A 17,587-nucleotide genomic window follows, 5' to 3' on the forward strand; every position below is an offset into this window, starting at 1 on the left:
ACGGGTGGCACAATGGAAGTGTTGTGCCAAACATGGCGTGGGCATTGTTCTGTGTTCGGCTTTGCCAACCGCCAGTGGGAAACCAGGACGCTCGAGACGATCAAGAGGCAAACCGCAGGCTGTATAGCATCGAGGTGTGTTATCGATGCATATTCGATTCAGAAGATGTGCCAGTCTGAGGCTACCCGGCGCAGTGAACAAAGGTTGGATCGCCTGCCAGTGAGTCTAATGGTAGCGAGATAAATGACATCGGTACGCTCATATGAGACATACTGTAGCAAAAACCAGCTGAAGACCAGAAAGCTGGGCTGAAGAAGAGCTCGTAAGTACTTAGAAGGGCATCCCGAATGCTTGCGAGTGAAAATTCGAAGCTGCAGCGAGCGCCGAGGCCGGCGGCAACGCGCTCTGACGCGGACACGTGACTTCGGACACGACATAAATTATCATAAATTGTTGACCCTGGTTTGTCTTCTCAACCACCATCTGGCATCCATCCATCACGCACAGTCGATTTTCACTCTTCGTCAACTCGCCGAATCGATGGCTATTACTACGAGAAGTCAAACAAACAAACTTCCCGTCAAAAAGGCCCCAGATGCATGGAAAGCAAGCACAGACGGTGAGTGCTTCATTGTGTCGCGAAATTTACCACGAACGCGTCACGGTTGGCACCCCTCTCATTCGTTGTAAATATTCGTTGATCTTGAAGGTACAGCATCTCGTCCCAAGAAACAGGTGAAACTATCCAGGGTTGAGACAAAAGACAGTCGAGCATCGACCACATTCAAGTTCTCGCTGCCTGTCGAGCTTGTATACGAAGTATGTTTCCGTCCATTCAATACCGGTCCTATTGCTCACATGCGGACAGATATCGGGATATCTTACTCTCACTGGCTTACTGCACCTCTCTCGCGTCTCTAAATTCTTCCACGACATTTTGTGGTCGAGAGGTTCTGCTCATGTATGGAAATTAGCACGGAGGCATGACCGTGTAAGCTTTCCTCCGTGTCCAGACGATATCGCGGAGCCATTCTGGGTCGACTTGCTCCTCGGTGGACCCAATTGCCAAGTAATGTGTCTGTAATATTTTCACATCGTGACAGGAGCTGATCTTCGCGTCAGGTGTGTTTGAAGGATGGAGTCAAGACCGTGACCGACTTCGAGCATCGACGTCGGGTTTGCGCCAGTTGTCGTGGCAAAACGTGCACATCCCGACTGCTTTCTTTCATGTCTTTCTCATATGCTAATCATGCGAGTGAATAGTCTAGTTCAAGAAGAACGCGCTTTTGACCTCGGACCGGACATCATGAGATGCCGGATGGAGCTGCTGCCTAAAGTACATCGTGAGTATTGCAGGTTGTGGTTATCTTGCAGTCGGCCTACTTACGGTCCTGTCATTCATGCTCAGATGGCCCCGGTTATAGACCGAATCACTACCTTAGGCAAGACGTTCTCACCCTTCAAGTTGAGGTTCAAAACATCGAGGACGAAGAAGATAATACTCGTGTGTGGGAAATGGCGCGCTCGCTAATGGTATCCCTGGAGCATAGCAAGGAGGCGAGAATGTTGGTCAGTGCAATATTTTTGAGGTCTACCGCTGAGCGCGGACGGATGTGACGACTGACTTCTTGGCCTTGCATGTGAGCAGCAAGTCCGTGAGGCAAAAGAATGGATAGAAGTTCAAGCAAAGGAAGGAAGAAAGAGCAAGGGGCGCCGAAGGAAGTAAGCAGCCGAATTATTTGTTCGCTAAATGTATGATTAGTTCATTGGGGTCTGCTATCATAAGTCTACTAAACGGGCGTCAAGAATCTAATGACGCTTAATTCCATGCGAGCTGCGCGTATATAGGTAAAACGTTCTTGGTCAATATACCGCTGTAGACGCCGACATCGTCGATGGAGTACACCACGTCGCTCTGTGCGTCGTTCAGCGCGGCAATGATATCGCTCGCGACGTAGTCCACGAAGACGAAATCGGTGAGCGTAGAACCGTCGACGTCGGGTGTCGTGGATTGAACATAGTCCGGAGCGCTGTAGTATGGGGGTGGTGAGTGAGGGATGTCGTCCCCGACGCCGGGACAGTTCTGCAGGTCATGTGAATGGTTAGAATCGAGGCCTAGAGCTGCAGACTAAAGCAAGACTCACATCGGTCGTAACATATCCCAACGTAAGGTTCGCAGTGTCCCTTCTTAGCGCACCAGCCTTCTTGTCCATATCCTGCAACCACCGATTATACCTCAACGTAATATCACCCCGAGCCCATCTCTCCTGCTCCCTCCTCCTCGTTCTTTCCTGCATGCTCTCCCTCACCGACTCTTCATGAACGCTCCTCCACTTCCGCTCACTCTCACTTCTACGTCGCGAAGCTGACGAGGTATCACCATTGAGGACAGGCAAGACCTGAAGAGCGTCATCGAGTGTGACGTTTGGAATATAGTAAAACCCATTATGCCATGGTTGGTCCGAGAGTGCGTCGGTTTTCGTGAAAGGGCCTTCGTAGAGATCAAAACGAAGACCACCGGAGTTGGCGATGACGATGTGAGGAATATCGGCACGGCTGTTGTTGACGGCAAGAGCTGCAGGTGTTGCCTGTTCGATGCAACTTCAGACATCTAGTCAAAGACGAAGACAACAAATGCACGTACTTCGATATAGAGAGACACGAGAGAACCGTTGGATGGGTAAGCGTCCCTACGACACACGTAAGCATTTCGGTCAGCAAAGGCGGTGTCCTATCTGAGAAGATGGAACCTACCTGGTCAGCGTATACGTTCTGGGAGCGATTCCATACGTGTTCGAAAGATCGAACCTCTCGGCCAAATGTAGCAGGCCGGCGGTGATACTCTCTCCGTGTTCAGTGTCAAAGGTGGAGTTGGTTTGGCTCGTGTGGAACTGAGAAACGGATGAGAACGGCCACAGCCTAAGAGATATGTTTTAGCAGGAGCAGGCCTACCTCGTAGGTGACACGGTTCGGATCGAGGTAACGGCGGCTGAAGGTGAGGTTCTTCTTGTCGTTTGCCTCGTCTAAATCCATGCCTGAAATACACACGTAAGTTCGTTGTGACTTTACGGGAATCGTATCCCGTGCTTACTCAGCCATCCTGCAAAAGTGAGCCAATGAGCGTTGTACACATGACTGCTGGTACGGTATACAAACCTACTGTCTCCATGTACCTCCCACTCTCGAGAGCCATGGTACGACCATCATACATCTCTATAACGGGGTCCGTTCAGAAATTGAACAAGATGACGGAGGAGAGACGCTTACGACAGTCACGAATATGCGAGTGACCACCAAGGACAATCATGGGCGTATCTGGATGTACGGCTCGGATGGCATTGAACACGTAGGGCCCTGTAGATGTAGTGAGTAAACTCTCCAGAGGCTAGCAGTAGAAGGCTATGTGAGCTCACAACTGTCATTGGCGACGGGCATATGGCTATCGACGACTATTTCATGAGCAATGGTTTACATCATTGGACGAGCGTTGCTTACCCCACGAGCAAAAAGAAGTCAGGCTCTTCAGCGATAGCTTCCGCAAACTGAACGTGGGACGCGTCAACCGTGTAGCACTCTATGGGTTGAGGGGAAATGTACGCACCCAAGGCTCTTTTACCATATCCGCCGGCGCCTGGACAGTCGTATTGGCGTCATTTCCTGTAAAGTGGAAAATCACACCAAGAGCTGTGACACTACGGCCTCTGGAGAGTGGATCCCCAGTATATCAGCTTGGCGTTCGGCGACCACTACGGTAGTGGAGCGTGATCTTACTTTGTGGTGTTGAACTTGGCAAAGCGGTCTATATTGGATGAACCAGACTCTCAGTCTGGAAGAGCGCGAAAAGGATTTGATGAGGTACTCACCGCCAACCGGGACACTGACGGGATTTCCATTCGTATCGTTGACGGTGATGTTGGCATTGGACGAGAGGTATCTGCCATTGAACTTCGGAGCAAAATTTTTGTGCCTGTCCGTATTACAAGTAAGCGAGTTGAGTCGGAGCGAAATAACGACGTCCTTACATGTCGAGAGTGACGTTGTGGTAGTATAGTTCGTGGCTGGTTGCCACACAAGAAAGTCAATCTCGATACGTGCAATATGTTAGAGTGAATAAACTTACTTTCCGATGGCGAGAACGTCGTAAGGCAGCTGAGCGAAGAACTTGTTGGACTCATGGCCATCAATGCCGTCTTCGGGATAACCGTCTGAGAGCCCGGTACCTAAGAATAACGTATATCAGATAGGACTTGTGGGTCACCATCGTGCCATATATACCCTCATGCAAATCTCCGGAATCGACGAGTAAGAGGTCGACATCCCGTTCCTATGTTGCCAAGTTCAACGTTTGTTGGTCAAGAGAAAGATGGATCTGCTACCTCAGCAATTTCCTTCATGTGTTTCACGAACGAAGCAAAGTCGCCGAAGTCGCCGCTGGAGCAAATATAGTCATCAGCAGAGCGTCAAGAGGTGACTAAAGACAGAACAGAACCTGTAGTTGGGCTCCGGCCACGTCGACTTCTGGTGTCCCAAAAGCCAACCATGACTATCCTACCCAGATTGACAATGTAATAAGCGACACACAAACAGAAAAAAAACACATCAAGGTGGGCACATTTGGATGAGCTCACCGTGGTATGGATGATGTTCACGTCTCCCCACTGAAGAGGCCTAGTAGGCGCGGGAAGCACGGTCTGAGGATACTCTCTCCTGTTATGATCGTGGCCATGAGCCTGATCATCGCCGCACGCGTCAACCCCAGCGACCGCTGCAGTAAACAGGGCAGCAAGGTACAGCGCGAGTTGCATGGTCGCGAACCTGAACCAACCGAGTGGGCGAAAGAAGAGGGCAAAGTCGAACAGGGAGACGCGTTGATGGCGATGTGACCTAAATACTCATTGTATGACGCGTCACAGCCACCAAATTGGACGGCTCGGAATGGAGATAAGGATGTTCGGATGACAAGAACCGTACCTGAGGGCTACGTTTCAATTCTTTTCGATCCCTGTCATCGCGGATCACCCGCTCTAAATATTGCGAGCTAAGTATACCCAGATAAGTGCATAGCTGCGCGAAGGATATCGAGGAAGGAGAACAAACGTTGAACAAGTATCGGAGCAGAGTACGGTGGTCGCAATCGACATGTATCCACTGAAACATAAGCCGCATGCTTGTACAACAATGAAATGGGGGCTTCGGAACTCGACCTCATAACTACATTAAGCTGTCCAAGTCACAGTATAAGTACACCTCGAATGTCTGCCTATGCCACATCACCAATCCATTAAAAAGTGCACCGTGACCCTAGAGTTTCAGAATCCCGGAGGAGTCGAACATCGTATCTGCAACTAATCGATTGACTTTGGCCGTGACTGGAAAAGTGATACGGCTCAACAATCGATCATGAGCAGCACACTGGTTGAGTGCGTCTTCCTCCGTCGGTCCAGAAGCGATGAGGGTCAAATCTTGAAGATGCCTCAAGACAACCCGACTCGCCGATTCGACCCATGCATAGGGCTCCCTAACACCACCATGATGTGAAAGTACCACGGTGAGGGAGACGAGGTTAGTGAGGGACAGTAGTGCACGAAGGAGGTCCCTTAGTTGGATAGGTTCCTCGAGTTCGATTCGAAGTATACTGATCGTGGATCGAGCACTGATGATACCCGAAAGTTCAGAGAATGTCTGGGAGAGACAACGAAGATGTGGGTCGTCTTTGGTGATCGTAAGGAAGGGGTCCACTCCAACCAGATCGAGGCATTTGTGTCCGAGCTGTAGTTGAACATGCGGTGTCTCATCGCGGTCGCGCATTGAGAGTGATCGTTGCGAAATAGAGATCCAGTTAGCTGAGCGGTAGGGGTCCAAATTCAACATCGAGATACCAAGAAAGACACTGAGCCCGTCGATGTCCCAGGCTCTTGCACGATCGAGAATCTCGACATGGATGTCGATCCGTGTATGGATGTTCAATGGGAGACATCGGAGCAGGCAGTGGACGGCTCCCACATCCTCGAAGAAACGAAGAGCCAATGTCTTCAGAGTCGGCACCCAGTTATTCGCAGCATCCGAGATCCGGTCGAGATGATACGAGTTGATGCCACCAGCTGAGAGGTAGAGATGTTCCACGTGGTTATAAATGGCGATTAGGGCCAAGACATACTGAGGATCAAGAAGGAGGTCTCGGGGGTAGCGAATATCGATGGTCTTAATGCGTGAGGATCGAGCGGCTTCGTGTGGAAGAATGAATGGAGATGGCATGGTTATGGTCAAGATGGAGTCATTGCATTCGTCGATGGACAAGACATCCGTTTGCGAAGAGATAGGTTGTTTCTAGTGCTAGAGATTAGTGCTGGAACGATTGCTGGGATGATTTGGGGACGATGTGCTCGTAGTATGACGGACGCACCACTGGCATGATGGGACTTGATGAGAGACTGTTGATTTCGAGCTGCTCGTTGGCAGGATTTGGGCAGGATGCAGAGCGCGGTTGGTCGAAACTTGGGAAAAGCGACACTAGGCAGAATGAACCAATAACTTCTTGATATAGCGCTCCCCGACGCCTCGATTATCGACAGGCTGTGACTCCATCGATGAGAACAAAGGGAACTGAATAATGACAAGGACTTCTATGAGAGAGAACGACAAAACAGTGCGATCCCTTTGCGTCCTGCCAAAGTCTCACGCGATGGCGCACCGCCACCAGTGCCACATGTGGCCCACCTCTAAAGGCGTAGCGTTTTTTTCGTGGCTTCCACCGAGAGAAAATACCTTCAAGAAAGAGACTGATGGAGTAGAAACATCAGCTTTGAGTTATTTCACAGTAGTGAGGTATCCAAGGGTCGATTGAACGAAAATATCAATCAAGACAGACCCTCGACATCGATCGAATACAATGCAACCAAAAAGGCAAACAGAAAAGAAGGCGTAATTTTTCATACATACAGAGAAACGAGTAGTTGTAGGGAATATATGCTCAAGTATTCGGAGCTACAGCTGAATCTAGGTCAATATTCAACATGTCAAGTTCAGGCCTCTAAGACTAAGTACGTCAACAAAAAAAAACCGGAAGACTGTCTAGCATCAGTCGAGCAAATAATCCACCTCCGCCTCATCCGGAAACATGATATATCCAAACAATCGATCGAGAGCATCAAGGCGGGTCTGAAAACGAATATCCGATCGCGAGGCTTGAACTGTCAGTTCTTGAAGCTGCGGGAGACGAGCGACGAGGATGGGCAATGGGGAACGTGGAATGGAGTCTGTGAGATCGGCATTTTGGCGGAGTACGATGGCCAACGATATGATATTTGGGACGGCCTTCAGAGCATTGAGCAGGTGCACCATCTGAACTGGCTCGTCGATCTGGATACGGACATGTTTGATTGACGTCGAACGCTGGCTGATTATGCCAGGTGCTTCGACAAAGGTTCGAGAGAGACAGTGAAGACCTGGGTCATTTATGGTTATGACTCGGTAAGGATCCTGTCCGACACAACCAATTTCCTCACAGTATCCCAGTTGCAACTGAACATAAGGAGTCGCTGAGCCGTCCAAGGGTGATGATTGTAAGATGCTGAGCCAATTGATAGACACAAAAGGATCCAATCGGAGCATGGAAAGCGATAGAAAAGCACCGATCCTGTAGGCGTTTTGACGGTCGTGGAACTCCCCGTGGGCGTGGATCCGGGTCTGCTTGCTACTCGGAATGAGACATCGAAGAAGGCAGTAAAGAGCCACGGAGTTCTCGTGAAAATAGAGTCGGAGCATCTTCAGGGAAGAATGGAGGATCTGAGATTGTTGCAATGGGGGTTTGCGAGGGTCAAACTTGATGCCTGCAGCGACGAGGGAGAGACGTTCTATGTTTGGGTATGCGCTGACAAGGTGCTGGAGGTGGTCGAACTCGAGAACCTGATCCCTTGGGTATCTCACTTGGATGTCTTTTATCCTCGATGAATGAGGAAGATGATGGAGAGTACTGGGTGAGAGTCTGTATATGGTCAGGATCAAGCCTTCGCCTCCCTCCGCCGGCGAGAGAGTCCACGGTGAAGTTGAAACCTAACGAGAGGGTAAGATCCGGTTGCCGTTAGCGACTTCGAAGAAAGTCCGTGGCACATACGATAAGGCTCACCATTTCCGTTGACATTTGGAAAACGTTTGAGAGCTGCTTCGCTAGGGTTTAAAATTGAAAGAAGTGGGGATTGGGATGATGGAAACTCGGACGTACCAGCTAGTGTTTTTATATCACGCCTCGGCACTCCAGGATGGCACCAATCTAGCCTGCTTTCTGACACGAGGTCTCAGATCAAAGAGGGGCCAATACAGGGTTCGCGATACAATGCGCGACTGGTTTTTTCCCGATCGCAAACAAAGAGCATATCACTACCTGTCCTTGAGTGGGCACTTCAAGTGTGGGCGAAGTGCCACGAAAAATATTTCACATGTATGTTATATACAAGGAAGTGACAAAGTGAAGAGGCTGCCAGATCGAGCACAAGCATTTGTCACGGAGGGGCCTGCTTGGGCTGTGGCCCTTGTGTCAAGGACGTTGCCTCGACAACGTCTGGGACACTGGTGCCACCATTCTTGCCTGCGTGCCTTCATCCATCGGCGCAGCGGGCGACGTAGGATGAAAACTGATGCAATTTACCAATCACGGTTATTCAGCGAGGTCGGATACCGCGCACCCCGTTGTTGGATGGTTGCTTGGGCCTCCGCCATTTCGCATCTGACACACCGTGGGAGCAAAGGGTTAATCGCAAGTATTTTGTACAGACTCTTCGACATACAAGACAGCAACTGGCAACGATTACGATTGGGGAGCCTATAGTTTACTTCGAAGTTTTCCTATACGCGAGCATACATAAGTAGTACTACTTATGCCTGTCATCCGACGTAAGTACGAAGGATGGCAGTGGAAAAATGGAGGAATATATGGCGGGATATGATCTCAAACCGCATACATGTATATTCACGTCGACAAGGACTCACGAAACATAGGCGTGGGCCTGAAAACAGACCAATCTATGTTGTGGAAAGTCGGAACAGGAAGCCCTGTGAAATTCGAACCAAAAGAGAGGCACGCACTGTTCTCGAGATTCTCACGCATCAAGACCTTCCAATGGGAAGACCAGGACTATTGGACATGAACAACAGTGAATGCGGAAAAGAAAAATGAGACAGAGAGAGCAATTAAGTACTTATTGTTATGTGGCGTCTGAGTCGACCAGTGGAAATTTGAAGGAAAGAAGAGAACTGAAGAGAAGCGCCTGGGGAGAAGGCGGACCAAAAGACAAACCCGCCGATTGTGGATCCCGAAGTGGACACAAAAACGGGCATATCCGGAATTGAACCAGACATCTCGCGTGCTTTCGTCAGTAATCTCATGGCGACGCCTCCTTCACAGTGTCAACGAAAGTCATATACGGGCCTATTCCTCTTTCTCCTCGTCTACTACAGGCCCTCCTTCGTTGCGCCAGATTTTGTTCGTATGGGAGATCAAGTTTCATTGTCTGCTTCCCATTCCTCGTTGGCTACTTGCCAGCATGCTCATATTCCCTCTTCGTTGAGTCTGGTGCGGAACAACTTAGCAGAGCTCTCCACTAGTATGTCTTTACCCGTCACGGTCTTACTGGGTGAAGGTAGAACGCAGCTTTGTTACTATTGAACACAATCTATACTCGGCCGTTCTCTCCACTGTGCTATTTCTGATATTTGTGGCAACATAGACCGCCCAGCCTGATGGGGCTATCAGCGCACCCCGCATCGATCTCGTGATACGGGAGGCCAAATTCAATTCTGCTCCGAACTTCACATCGACTCCCGCCTGACTGTACAACGGCCTACACTCACTGCATGCCCTGAGAGCGTTTCGCTGCGATGATTTTTCCGGCTCTCATACATCGTGTTTCGTGGACTAGCCCGACACGCATCGTTATCGTTCTCCTCTTGTCCATTCGTTATCCTTCGCTCAACTCTCGCTCCTTCCATCATCTCTCACCTCAATGGCAGCATCAGCTCAGTTTGTCACCTCGACTGATGGCACTAAAATATGGGCTGAATGCCTGGGTGCAACTGACAAGCCGTGCATCGTTTGGGTACATGGTTTGAGCTGCTCCGCACTGCCTTTCGATAAACAGTTCGTGGATGAGGAGTTCCTGAAGGAGTATAAGATGGTACGTCCATCGAACGGGCAGCCCGCCTCTCTGCTTCATCATGTTGTCGTTGAATAACACCGGTCTCCTTTTTTTTGCCTCTTGCGACTGTGCGTGCGGTTTAACGTGTTCTAGATTCGCTACGAAACTCGGGGCCACGGACGAAGCGACGCTCCGATGAACAAAGAGGCGTATGAGAGTGCGAGACATGGGGAAGATTTTAAGAGCGTTTGTGAAGCGTTTGGTGTCAAGCAGTGCTTCGTTGCTGGTTGGTGCGTGTTCACTTTTATAGAGGAATTCTATGGAGATTACTTACAGAGGTGTTTGGTTGGTCGCTCTTGGGAACGGTGAGGGCGTTGTAGGTCGCTTGGCGGTGAGTATGACCCGAGCTCTGAGAACTACACATTTCGTGGTCCAATCCCCTCGCAAGGAAACACAATTGCTAACGCTGTGTGCAGGTGTAGTTGCAGCAGACTACTTCTCCACGTACGGAACTTCAGGGGAACCAATCAGGATATTGGGCCTCATACTCCTTGGTACGTCCCTCTCCATATCTTTTCAACAACAGCGTTGACAATAATCGTCGTGATGAGCAGCCGCGATGGCACACCGAGCTATGCATCGGCTCGTCGTACACCCCGTCTTTGTGGACCTTCTTACGCGCTTCATACCTGCAATTTCGTTCGATCCTACCGTACAGGTTGAAGAGGTGGCGAAGGTAGGCGCCCCCGCGCATGCAAACACAACAACTAACCTACCTTGAGACAATATAGATGAACACTCCAGCGAGCGCTATCCAAGAATTTGTGGACTCGTGTGTAGCACCGGGAACACAGGATCGTGTGCCAATTGTGGAGGTGTGGAAGTGGATGGGTGCGATTGTCACTCAGGTTCGTTTGTTCATGCCTTGCGAGCTGTATTTTTCATCATACTTTCCACGGCTCTTCATCCCTCTTACTCAACCTGCTCTCCCAATATATCCCGACTTCCGACCTTCGCCTCACTCATGGGGATGCTACAACAGCACCCTCTCGTACGCCACTATACTTATACGCGCCCACAATCACCCGAGGCTTTCATGTCTATCGCGTCTCTACCTCCCTCTCGTCCCGATTCTCTACCGATACTCGCGATACATGGGAGGGAGGATCAGCACATGGTTGCCGAGAAGCACGAGACATGGATGAAGGTCTGTCGTTTAACCCATGCTATCTCGTTTCGGCTGAAACGTAGCCGTACTTACTGTGCGTTGGCGATATTCGTATGATTATCTGGTTCATGAAGGAGAATCTCGGGAACCTGGAGTACTGGATGTTGGATGGGGTAGGACATGCGCCTTTCTGGGAGTCAGAGGAAGAGGTGAGCGGAATCATGAGGGCATGGTGTGCGAAGGTGATGGAGGAAAGGGAGGGAAGGGGGCTGGGTGATAAGGAATCGATTGTCACGGAGCCGCGGTCCATTTTGTTGTGACGGTTCTTGCTGTGATTATTGGATTGACTTTGTGAATCGTTTTGTTCGTTCTACGTACTGTGTCTGGTTCCTGTCGTGTATCTAACAACCATACTTGTTTTCAACGCCACACCAAGGCGCCACGTCGCCTCGTAATGTTGTGTGGCGTTCTGGGCGATTGAGAAGCTTGTGTGTGGCCCGGCTCAGTTCTTGCACTTGAACCTTCTTGAACCACTTCGACCACTATCTTCCTTGAAGTTCGACCACATATAACCCCTCTTGAACGCGAATACCTTTCCGCTCCGTAAATGCTCTGAATGCTCTGTTTTCTGTTCTATCTATTCAAACTGTAAGACCATTGACCGCACAAGCAACATGCATGACATACTCGCTCCCTTCCTCCCCATCCCTCCAAAAGCTCCTATCCAGAATGTATTCACAACGTCCCCATACTTTCATGCATTCCATCCATCAATTCCTGTCTTCAACCTCGCGCCAGACTCTGCACTCGGAATCCATAAGGTGTCGAATCCGAAAGCGTTCACGCACCGTGTCGTCAGGCCGCCTTTGCCCTCGTCCCCAGCTAATGCGACCGGTCTTCTCCACTCGTTGAGCATGGGGGACGAAAGAATTCTACCGGAGGAAGCATGGGAAGCTTTTTATCCTGCGGGAAGTATTAACCCCGGTGGGGAGATCAAGGGAGGGTTCGGATTCTACATGAAGGGGCCAAAACCGTTCGAACAAACCCTTGAGAGAAAGGATGCGGTTGAAGTGGTATGTGGGTACGAAGTTATGTTTGAGGAGGGCTTCGAATGGGTGAAGGGTGGGAAGTTGCCTGGCGTATGTGCGTGTTCTTTTGTCTCTCTTTGGTAGTTGGATTGCCTTACGAGTCCGTCCTAATACTTATGTTCGGGCAGGATAGATGGTGGAATAGGCGATTCTGCATATGGATGCACGGGTGGGAGGAAAGAACAACGTTGTAACTGCTTCAACTTGAGGATTATGTGGCGGTATGTTCGTTTCCTCGGACCTTTCTACCCTTTCCTGCGCTGACGTCGCTCAAAAGCGCCAACGGCGAAGCCGAGCTCTATGCCTACCTCCCACTCCTCCCGTCCAACACCCGAGCCCTACTTTCCGTACCCGACTCCCACGAGAACTCTGACTACGGATTCTCCGTCGGTAGAGGCGCATGGAGGTTCGAGAGTGGGAAGTGGTTCGCAGTTGCGACCAGGGTGAAGTTGAACGAGGTCGGGAGGGAGGATGGTACGTTCTTTCCTCGGAAGCGTTTGTGGATAATGATGAATAAGGCCTGACGTATGGGAGTGTGCCGGTGAATACAACTAGGCGAGCTCGACGTATTCGTGGATGGTCACTGTGTGATCTCCGTGCGAGCGCTCGTCTTTCGGCAAGACGCACAGTCAAAAATGAAAGGCATGCATTTTCAAACGTTCTTCGGTGGTACGTGCACTCTTCAGACGTCATTTTCATCTACTCCCAATCTACTCCGTATCAAGAATGACAAGGCCTTTCCGACTACTAAACCACTGACAATCCTTCTGGTACACGATGCATTGTAGGTCATACACCAGATTGGGCGTCTCCAAAAGACCAGAGAGCTTGGTTCGCATCCGTCTCAGGAGCGGTTCTCGGGGACTCAGCTGCACATCAAGAGTACTCTCGAGACGAACTATGACGGGCTCTTGCTGTCGTTCATACTCTGTCGGATAGGGAGACATACAATCGTGGGACGTATCATGAAGATCACACGCAACGCTTCTGAATCACCCTGATGTTGATCTTATGCGTTTTTTATAGTGTAGAAGTATAGGTCCATAGTGTACTTGGTAGCACGCTCGGCATACATATGTGAAAGTAATGCACACGATTGTGTCGGTTCAAGCCCGTCTGGGCTTACGTGGGGATACAATTCATTACGTTTTTTTATTATAATCTCGTGATGTATACGGATACGTATTCAGAGGTTGTTTCTCCAACCAACACGCCCTGTGGGCATTCGAGAGAGACTAAGTACAGCACAATGATGGCACACAATCAATGAAATTCAGTCTCAACCCAAAGCTTCAATACTTCGTCTGCTTAGCCTGAGGAAGCCGTCGTAGCGCAATCGAGACAACTATATCTTGCATAGCAGGTTCCTCGACGCTGTGGCTTGGGTTACAGAGGGCGAATAGAGGGGCGTTCAACAGTGAAGTGGGCGCCGAGGGCACAAAAGAAGAGAGCGACATACAAAGTGTGGAGTGAGTTGGCGTCAGAACGTCTGCCGGAAACTCACAAAAGGCAGTATGCTGAAAACACTAGGATCTCGACACCAAGCGAAAAGCCATATCATACACCCATACACATACATTCACAAGTACAGATCCTCGGTCCGTTCCCAAGTCCGTCGTACATCGTACGTCCAGATACTCTTACAACCACACCTTCCATCTTCGAGAAATCAAGCAAACAACACTCTTGTAGATCCTTCCTACATCATCGGTTTCGACTTATACCTGGTCTTCGTTTGTTTATCCATGAACGACCTATATCACTGTCCCCGATCCATCGCTTGACCCATAGCCCGCGGGTTCAAATTGATGGGTGCAGCCTTGTCCTCTGATGTTTGGACAAGGTGTACGACCCGACGGCGGTCGCCATCTGAGTCGGATTCAATGACAGAATCTTGGTCGATTCTTGAAGTGCGGTCGAACGATGGTGAGAGATGGGGAGAACGACCGGAGGGTGCGGGTGGTGGAAGGGACGTTCAGAATCAGCCAACCAACATATACATAGAATTAGGTCGATTACATACCGTGCAGTGAAGTTCACGGTGGTGTAGTGCGTCATAGGGGCCGCTCGTACTCTCAGCTTCGATCGCCTCGTAACCACAAACGAACCGTTCACTTCCCCGTTCTCCTTCTGACAACAATGCATCGCACGTCAGCATCAGACGCAACACCATGCATAACTCGGTCTCCAATTTAATTATCACAAAGAAACTATCAAGGAAACGCACCTCATTCTCATCTTGACACTTACAGTCCTTCCACTCGACCTCACACCCATTGCCCGCAAACCTCCAACTGGCCTCCATCTTCTCTCTGATATTATCCCTAGTCTGCTTCTCGTCGTTTACCGTCGCATCAATATTCGGACTATAGAATGCATCAAGAGCTGCGTGGAAGGTTTCGGGAGATGTGGCGGTATAGATGGATGTAAGACGAGACTGAGTCCATTCGGTTAGGGAAGGAAGCGAGCTCATTGCTGACGATGCTGGAAGTGTCGTCGAAGTGAAGCGTGCGATGTGGGGGTGTTGATGTAGGCGGGTAGATGGTAGCAGGAGAGAGAAGAAAAGTGCTTTATACGAAGTGGATGGGAGACGGAGAGGCATGCCCAGGAGAGGGAAAGCGACGTCATCGATATTTTGGGTCATTTTTGTTCTTTTTATAGGTTCAGCAGGGATCAGATGAAGAAATACCCAGAAATTCAGAGCATATACAGAAGCCTTTCGAATATCCAAAGCATAGCACGTCGTGAGTCACCGCATTTTGTACGGTTGAATCTGAGGGAAATGTCATGAATTCGAAGAAATAGCGGTCTGGAGAAGTCTGGAGAGAAGACGCCACTGACGCCACTGGAGGCATCGGACATCCCAAATTTAAGTCGGCGCTTGAGTCCGGACAACGAACTCTCGGCTCGCTTGAGTGTGATTGTCCATACTGGGGCGATTCTTCCTCTGACCTCCTTGGGCTACATTACCTCAACAAAATTTCAACTGCGCATAGTACTCTCCGTGAATAATATAAATACAGCGTAATAATCAAGTGCTACTACCCCTCAGGCTCCTTCTCACGAAAGCAAATAAATATACTACCGGCAGCCACCTGCATCTCGCGCTCTTGAGATCTTATCCTTAGGTCCCTATACTGATAGTCCTAACCGGTGCTCTCCATCCTCTTCCAAACTGCCTCTCCAGCATCCCTTTCATTCCAAATGGCTCGCCCTCAACACACCTAACGCTCGGCGCCCTCCACCAATCCTTCAGCCTCCATATCGAATTCCACTTCCACCAACCATCGCTCGCATTGATGCTATCCTTCCTCTCTGACTCCACCAACCACATCTCCGCTATCTCATCCCTCTTCGTCTCATCCGCCAACCACCACATATAATAATACCACGAGTTTCCGCACGTACCCAACGGAGTATCCGCGTTCCTCGGTATATGATTATGTGCGATAGCTAGTGGTGATGTGGCACCAGCACTCCACAGTGAGACGCCAAAGAAATGCGAGGGATATAGGAGGAAGAGAGCGTTGATGAGCGTTTGGTCTTTCCCGACGAACATGGATTGGGAGAGGTAGTGGTCGTGGTAGGCGTAGAACGTGCGAGTGTACCAGGAGATGGAGGACGGTGTACCGCCGAAGAAGGAACCTACGTATAGGCGTAGAGACGCTTGAATGTGAGCACCACTGAGAATAAAAGACGAGACGCACCCTCGCTGAAATCAATATCGACAGGGCCCATATCCTCCGCCCAATACTCGAACTTATCATCGGGCAAATTCCAGACAGGGAAGAATATCAGCTTCTCGTCCTCCTTCGTGGCCGTCGTCCCCAATCCATTTACCCTGGCCAAGTCTCGCCTCCCCATCTCAAATACCTCCTGCACCCTCCTCGGATCTGGCCACGTCCCCATTCCATACAACTCATCATTATCCTCTCTCATCGCCCCCGCATCCGTCCAGAACGCATAGTCGTACACACTCCCGTTCGCCATGGGGCCGTTCACACCGCCGTTCTTCAGCGCATACTCCAAAAACCAGGGCTTCGCGTTCCAAACCGCATACAGCTCCCCCGAGTGCCGGAACCCCTCCCTATCCCACGCATGCATCTTTTCATACTTCCCTCCCTCGACTCCCAGCCCCTGCAGCGGCAGAACATCAAACGGCGATCCGTACGTCGTATCGATGACGATCGGTAAATGCCCACGGAATGTGCGAATGAGGCTGACTATGGTAGGATCCGGAGGGCAGAAGAAATAGAGGTCGGTGTGGACGGTGCTTAGGAAGCGGCGTAGCCAGGATTCGTAGTCGGATAGCGAGTGTTTGGATTTGGAGAGGGGGAAGAATGCGGAGACGAGAAGGATGCGGGGCGGTGGGTCGGTATGTTTAACTTCGTCGTGGATGCTATTATTGAGTCGGGATATAGGGTACGCGGACGGATGAGGAGAATGTGGTTGTGTTGTCGAAGGATCCAACGTGTATGGGCCCAGGGTGACCAACGCACGTAGTGGGGAAGCGTAGAAGTCGAACGAGAGGTAGAGCACGACCGAGAAGGAAATGAGGAAGGCGGCTAAGATGGGTCTAGAGTATCGAGTGCGCCAGGGGCGAGTCATTCTGTCCTATATCAAGAACGACAAACTCGGATATCGAGGCCGTGATTAAGAAAGGAGTGAGGGGGGAAGAAAAGGTCGATACTTAGACGTTATGGTGATGCATTATAACAGGGATGTTGCCTCGAGGAGAAGACTCTGACACGGCGCGTAACTTGCTGCCCCCTACTCTCTCATCCAGCGCTGTACATAGCACACATCTAGGGAAGCTATGCCGAACATCAACGACTCAGTTGCTCCGAGTCGGTGAACGCCAAGACCGAGTAGAGCAGCGGTGCAGTGGTTCCAATGTCATTTATCATGATCGACAGCAAAGACGAAAAATGGAGAGCAGTGGACGACCTTCAAGGGCCTTCAAATGAGTGCTTTGTGTATACAGCAATTCCGTACCGACACGCTTATGTGCGACACAGGGCTTGGCAAACTCGCACTTCACGACAGTTTTCAACGTGGGCACTGAGTGGGTTGACGGCGTTTCTCTGAAAGAAATGGATATGCGGAGGGGCATTGCTTTACCGTCTGGAGAAACGATATTGAGAGTATAGCATCCAAGTTTCCGTGGCTCATCATGATTACGGTGGGCGGAGATGAGTCCC

The 17,587-nt window shown here is 50.3% G+C and overlaps 7 protein-coding genes and 1 non-coding gene across 8 annotated transcripts; 4 read left to right on the forward strand and 4 right to left on the reverse strand.

The window, feature by feature from the left end:
* Window positions 1-32: 32 nt before the first annotated feature.
* Window positions 33-1,726, forward strand: STEHIDRAFT_142748 (uncharacterized protein; the record flags this gene model as incomplete). The annotated part of the gene is made up of 10 exons (XM_007310294.1): window positions 33-134; window positions 163-219; window positions 279-322; window positions 508-619; window positions 710-819; window positions 869-1,069; window positions 1,123-1,202; window positions 1,264-1,343; window positions 1,409-1,569; window positions 1,649-1,726. The coding sequence occupies exons 4-10, from the start codon at window positions 541-543 to the stop codon at window positions 1,724-1,726; spliced, it is 789 nt and encodes a 262-aa protein (XP_007310356.1). The 5' UTR covers window positions 33-134; window positions 163-219; window positions 279-322; window positions 508-540.
* A 19-nt stretch (window positions 1,727-1,745) lies between these two features.
* On the reverse strand, window positions 1,746-4,816 carry STEHIDRAFT_150519 (uncharacterized protein). The gene is made up of 19 exons (XM_007310295.1): window positions 4,629-4,816; window positions 4,490-4,548; window positions 4,377-4,431; window positions 4,276-4,324; window positions 4,121-4,220; window positions 4,023-4,058; window positions 3,864-3,967; window positions 3,772-3,799; window positions 3,602-3,701; window positions 3,496-3,542; window positions 3,414-3,439; window positions 3,268-3,354; window positions 3,157-3,213; window positions 3,092-3,100; window positions 2,953-3,035; window positions 2,755-2,891; window positions 2,645-2,690; window positions 2,145-2,588; window positions 1,746-2,083 (listed from the first exon to the last, which is right to left on the reverse strand). Exons 1-19 carry the CDS (start codon window positions 4,803-4,805, stop codon window positions 1,820-1,822), a joined length of 1,908 nt encoding a protein of 635 aa, XP_007310357.1. The 5' UTR covers window positions 4,806-4,816; the 3' UTR covers window positions 1,746-1,819.
* Window positions 4,817-5,301: 485 nt separating this feature from the next.
* Window positions 5,302-6,255, reverse strand: STEHIDRAFT_162666 (uncharacterized protein; the record flags this gene model as incomplete). The annotated part of the gene is made up of 1 exon (XM_007310296.1): window positions 5,302-6,255. One exon carries the CDS (start codon window positions 6,253-6,255, stop codon window positions 5,302-5,304), a length of 954 nt encoding a protein of 317 aa, XP_007310358.1.
* An 822-nt stretch (window positions 6,256-7,077) lies between these two features.
* STEHIDRAFT_115731 (uncharacterized protein) lies at window positions 7,078-8,140 on the reverse strand (the record flags this gene model as incomplete). The annotated part of the gene is made up of 2 exons (XM_007310297.1): window positions 7,078-8,052; window positions 8,126-8,140. The coding sequence occupies 2 exons, from the start codon at window positions 8,138-8,140 to the stop codon at window positions 7,078-7,080; spliced, it is 990 nt and encodes a 329-aa protein (XP_007310359.1).
* Window positions 8,141-10,019: 1,879 nt separating this feature from the next.
* Window positions 10,020-10,337, forward strand: STEHIDRAFT_38627 (uncharacterized protein; the record flags this gene model as incomplete). The annotated part of the gene is made up of 2 exons (XM_007309921.1): window positions 10,020-10,169; window positions 10,284-10,337. Coding segments are annotated over 2 exons (204 nt in total), but the record flags the coding sequence as incomplete, so codon positions are not given.
* Window positions 10,338-12,095: 1,758 nt separating this feature from the next.
* STEHIDRAFT_87240 (uncharacterized protein) lies at window positions 12,096-13,507 on the forward strand. The gene is made up of 5 exons (XM_007310298.1): window positions 12,096-12,441; window positions 12,520-12,607; window positions 12,664-12,860; window positions 12,942-13,055; window positions 13,175-13,507. Exons 1-5 carry the CDS (start codon window positions 12,213-12,215, stop codon window positions 13,288-13,290), a joined length of 744 nt encoding a protein of 247 aa, XP_007310360.1. The 5' UTR covers window positions 12,096-12,212; the 3' UTR covers window positions 13,291-13,507.
* STEHIDRAFT_t268 lies at window positions 13,424-13,511 on the forward strand. Its single transcript has one exon. It is a non-coding gene; the product is annotated as a tRNA-Val (tRNA).
* Window positions 13,512-13,924: 413 nt separating this feature from the next.
* Window positions 13,925-16,994, reverse strand: STEHIDRAFT_142751 (uncharacterized protein; the record flags this gene model as incomplete). The annotated part of the gene is made up of 5 exons (XM_007310299.1): window positions 13,925-14,290; window positions 14,410-14,516; window positions 14,614-15,037; window positions 15,611-16,031; window positions 16,094-16,994. 5 exons carry the CDS (start codon window positions 16,992-16,994, stop codon window positions 14,146-14,148), a joined length of 1,998 nt encoding a protein of 665 aa, XP_007310361.1. The 3' UTR covers window positions 13,925-14,145.
* Window positions 16,995-17,587: the final 593 nt, after the last annotated feature.

Source organism: Stereum hirsutum (assembly GCF_000264905.1).
Source record: "Stereum hirsutum FP-91666 SS1 unplaced genomic scaffold STEHIscaffold_19, whole genome shotgun sequence".
Classification (NCBI taxonomy): Eukaryota; Fungi; Basidiomycota; class Agaricomycetes; order Russulales; family Stereaceae; genus Stereum; species Stereum hirsutum.

Bases quoted from the DNA above. Each gene is read 5' to 3' on its own strand.
- STEHIDRAFT_87240 (XM_007310298.1), top strand. From the start codon at position 12,213: ATGGGGGACGAAAGAATTCTACCGGAGGAAGCATGGGAAGCTTTTTAT. The intron at 12,442-12,519 runs GTGCGTGTTCTT...CGGGCAGGATAG, and splicing joins TGGGAAGTTGCCTGGCGTAT to ATGGTGGAATAGGCGATTCT. The intron at 12,608-12,663 runs GTATGTTCGTTT...GTCGCTCAAAAG, and splicing joins AACTTGAGGATTATGTGGCG to CGCCAACGGCGAAGCCGAGC.
- STEHIDRAFT_150519 (XM_007310295.1), bottom strand. From the start codon at position 4,805: ATGCAACTCGCGCTGTACCTTGCTGCCCTGTTTACTGCAGCGGTCGCT. The intron at 3,968-4,022 runs GTAAGGACGTCG...TAATACGGACAG, and splicing joins CACAACGTCACTCTCGACAT to GCACAAAAATTTTGCTCCGA. The intron at 3,543-3,601 runs GTGCGTACATTT...TCCCACGTTCAG, and splicing joins ATATGGTAAAAGAGCCTTGG to TTTGCGGAAGCTATCGCTGA.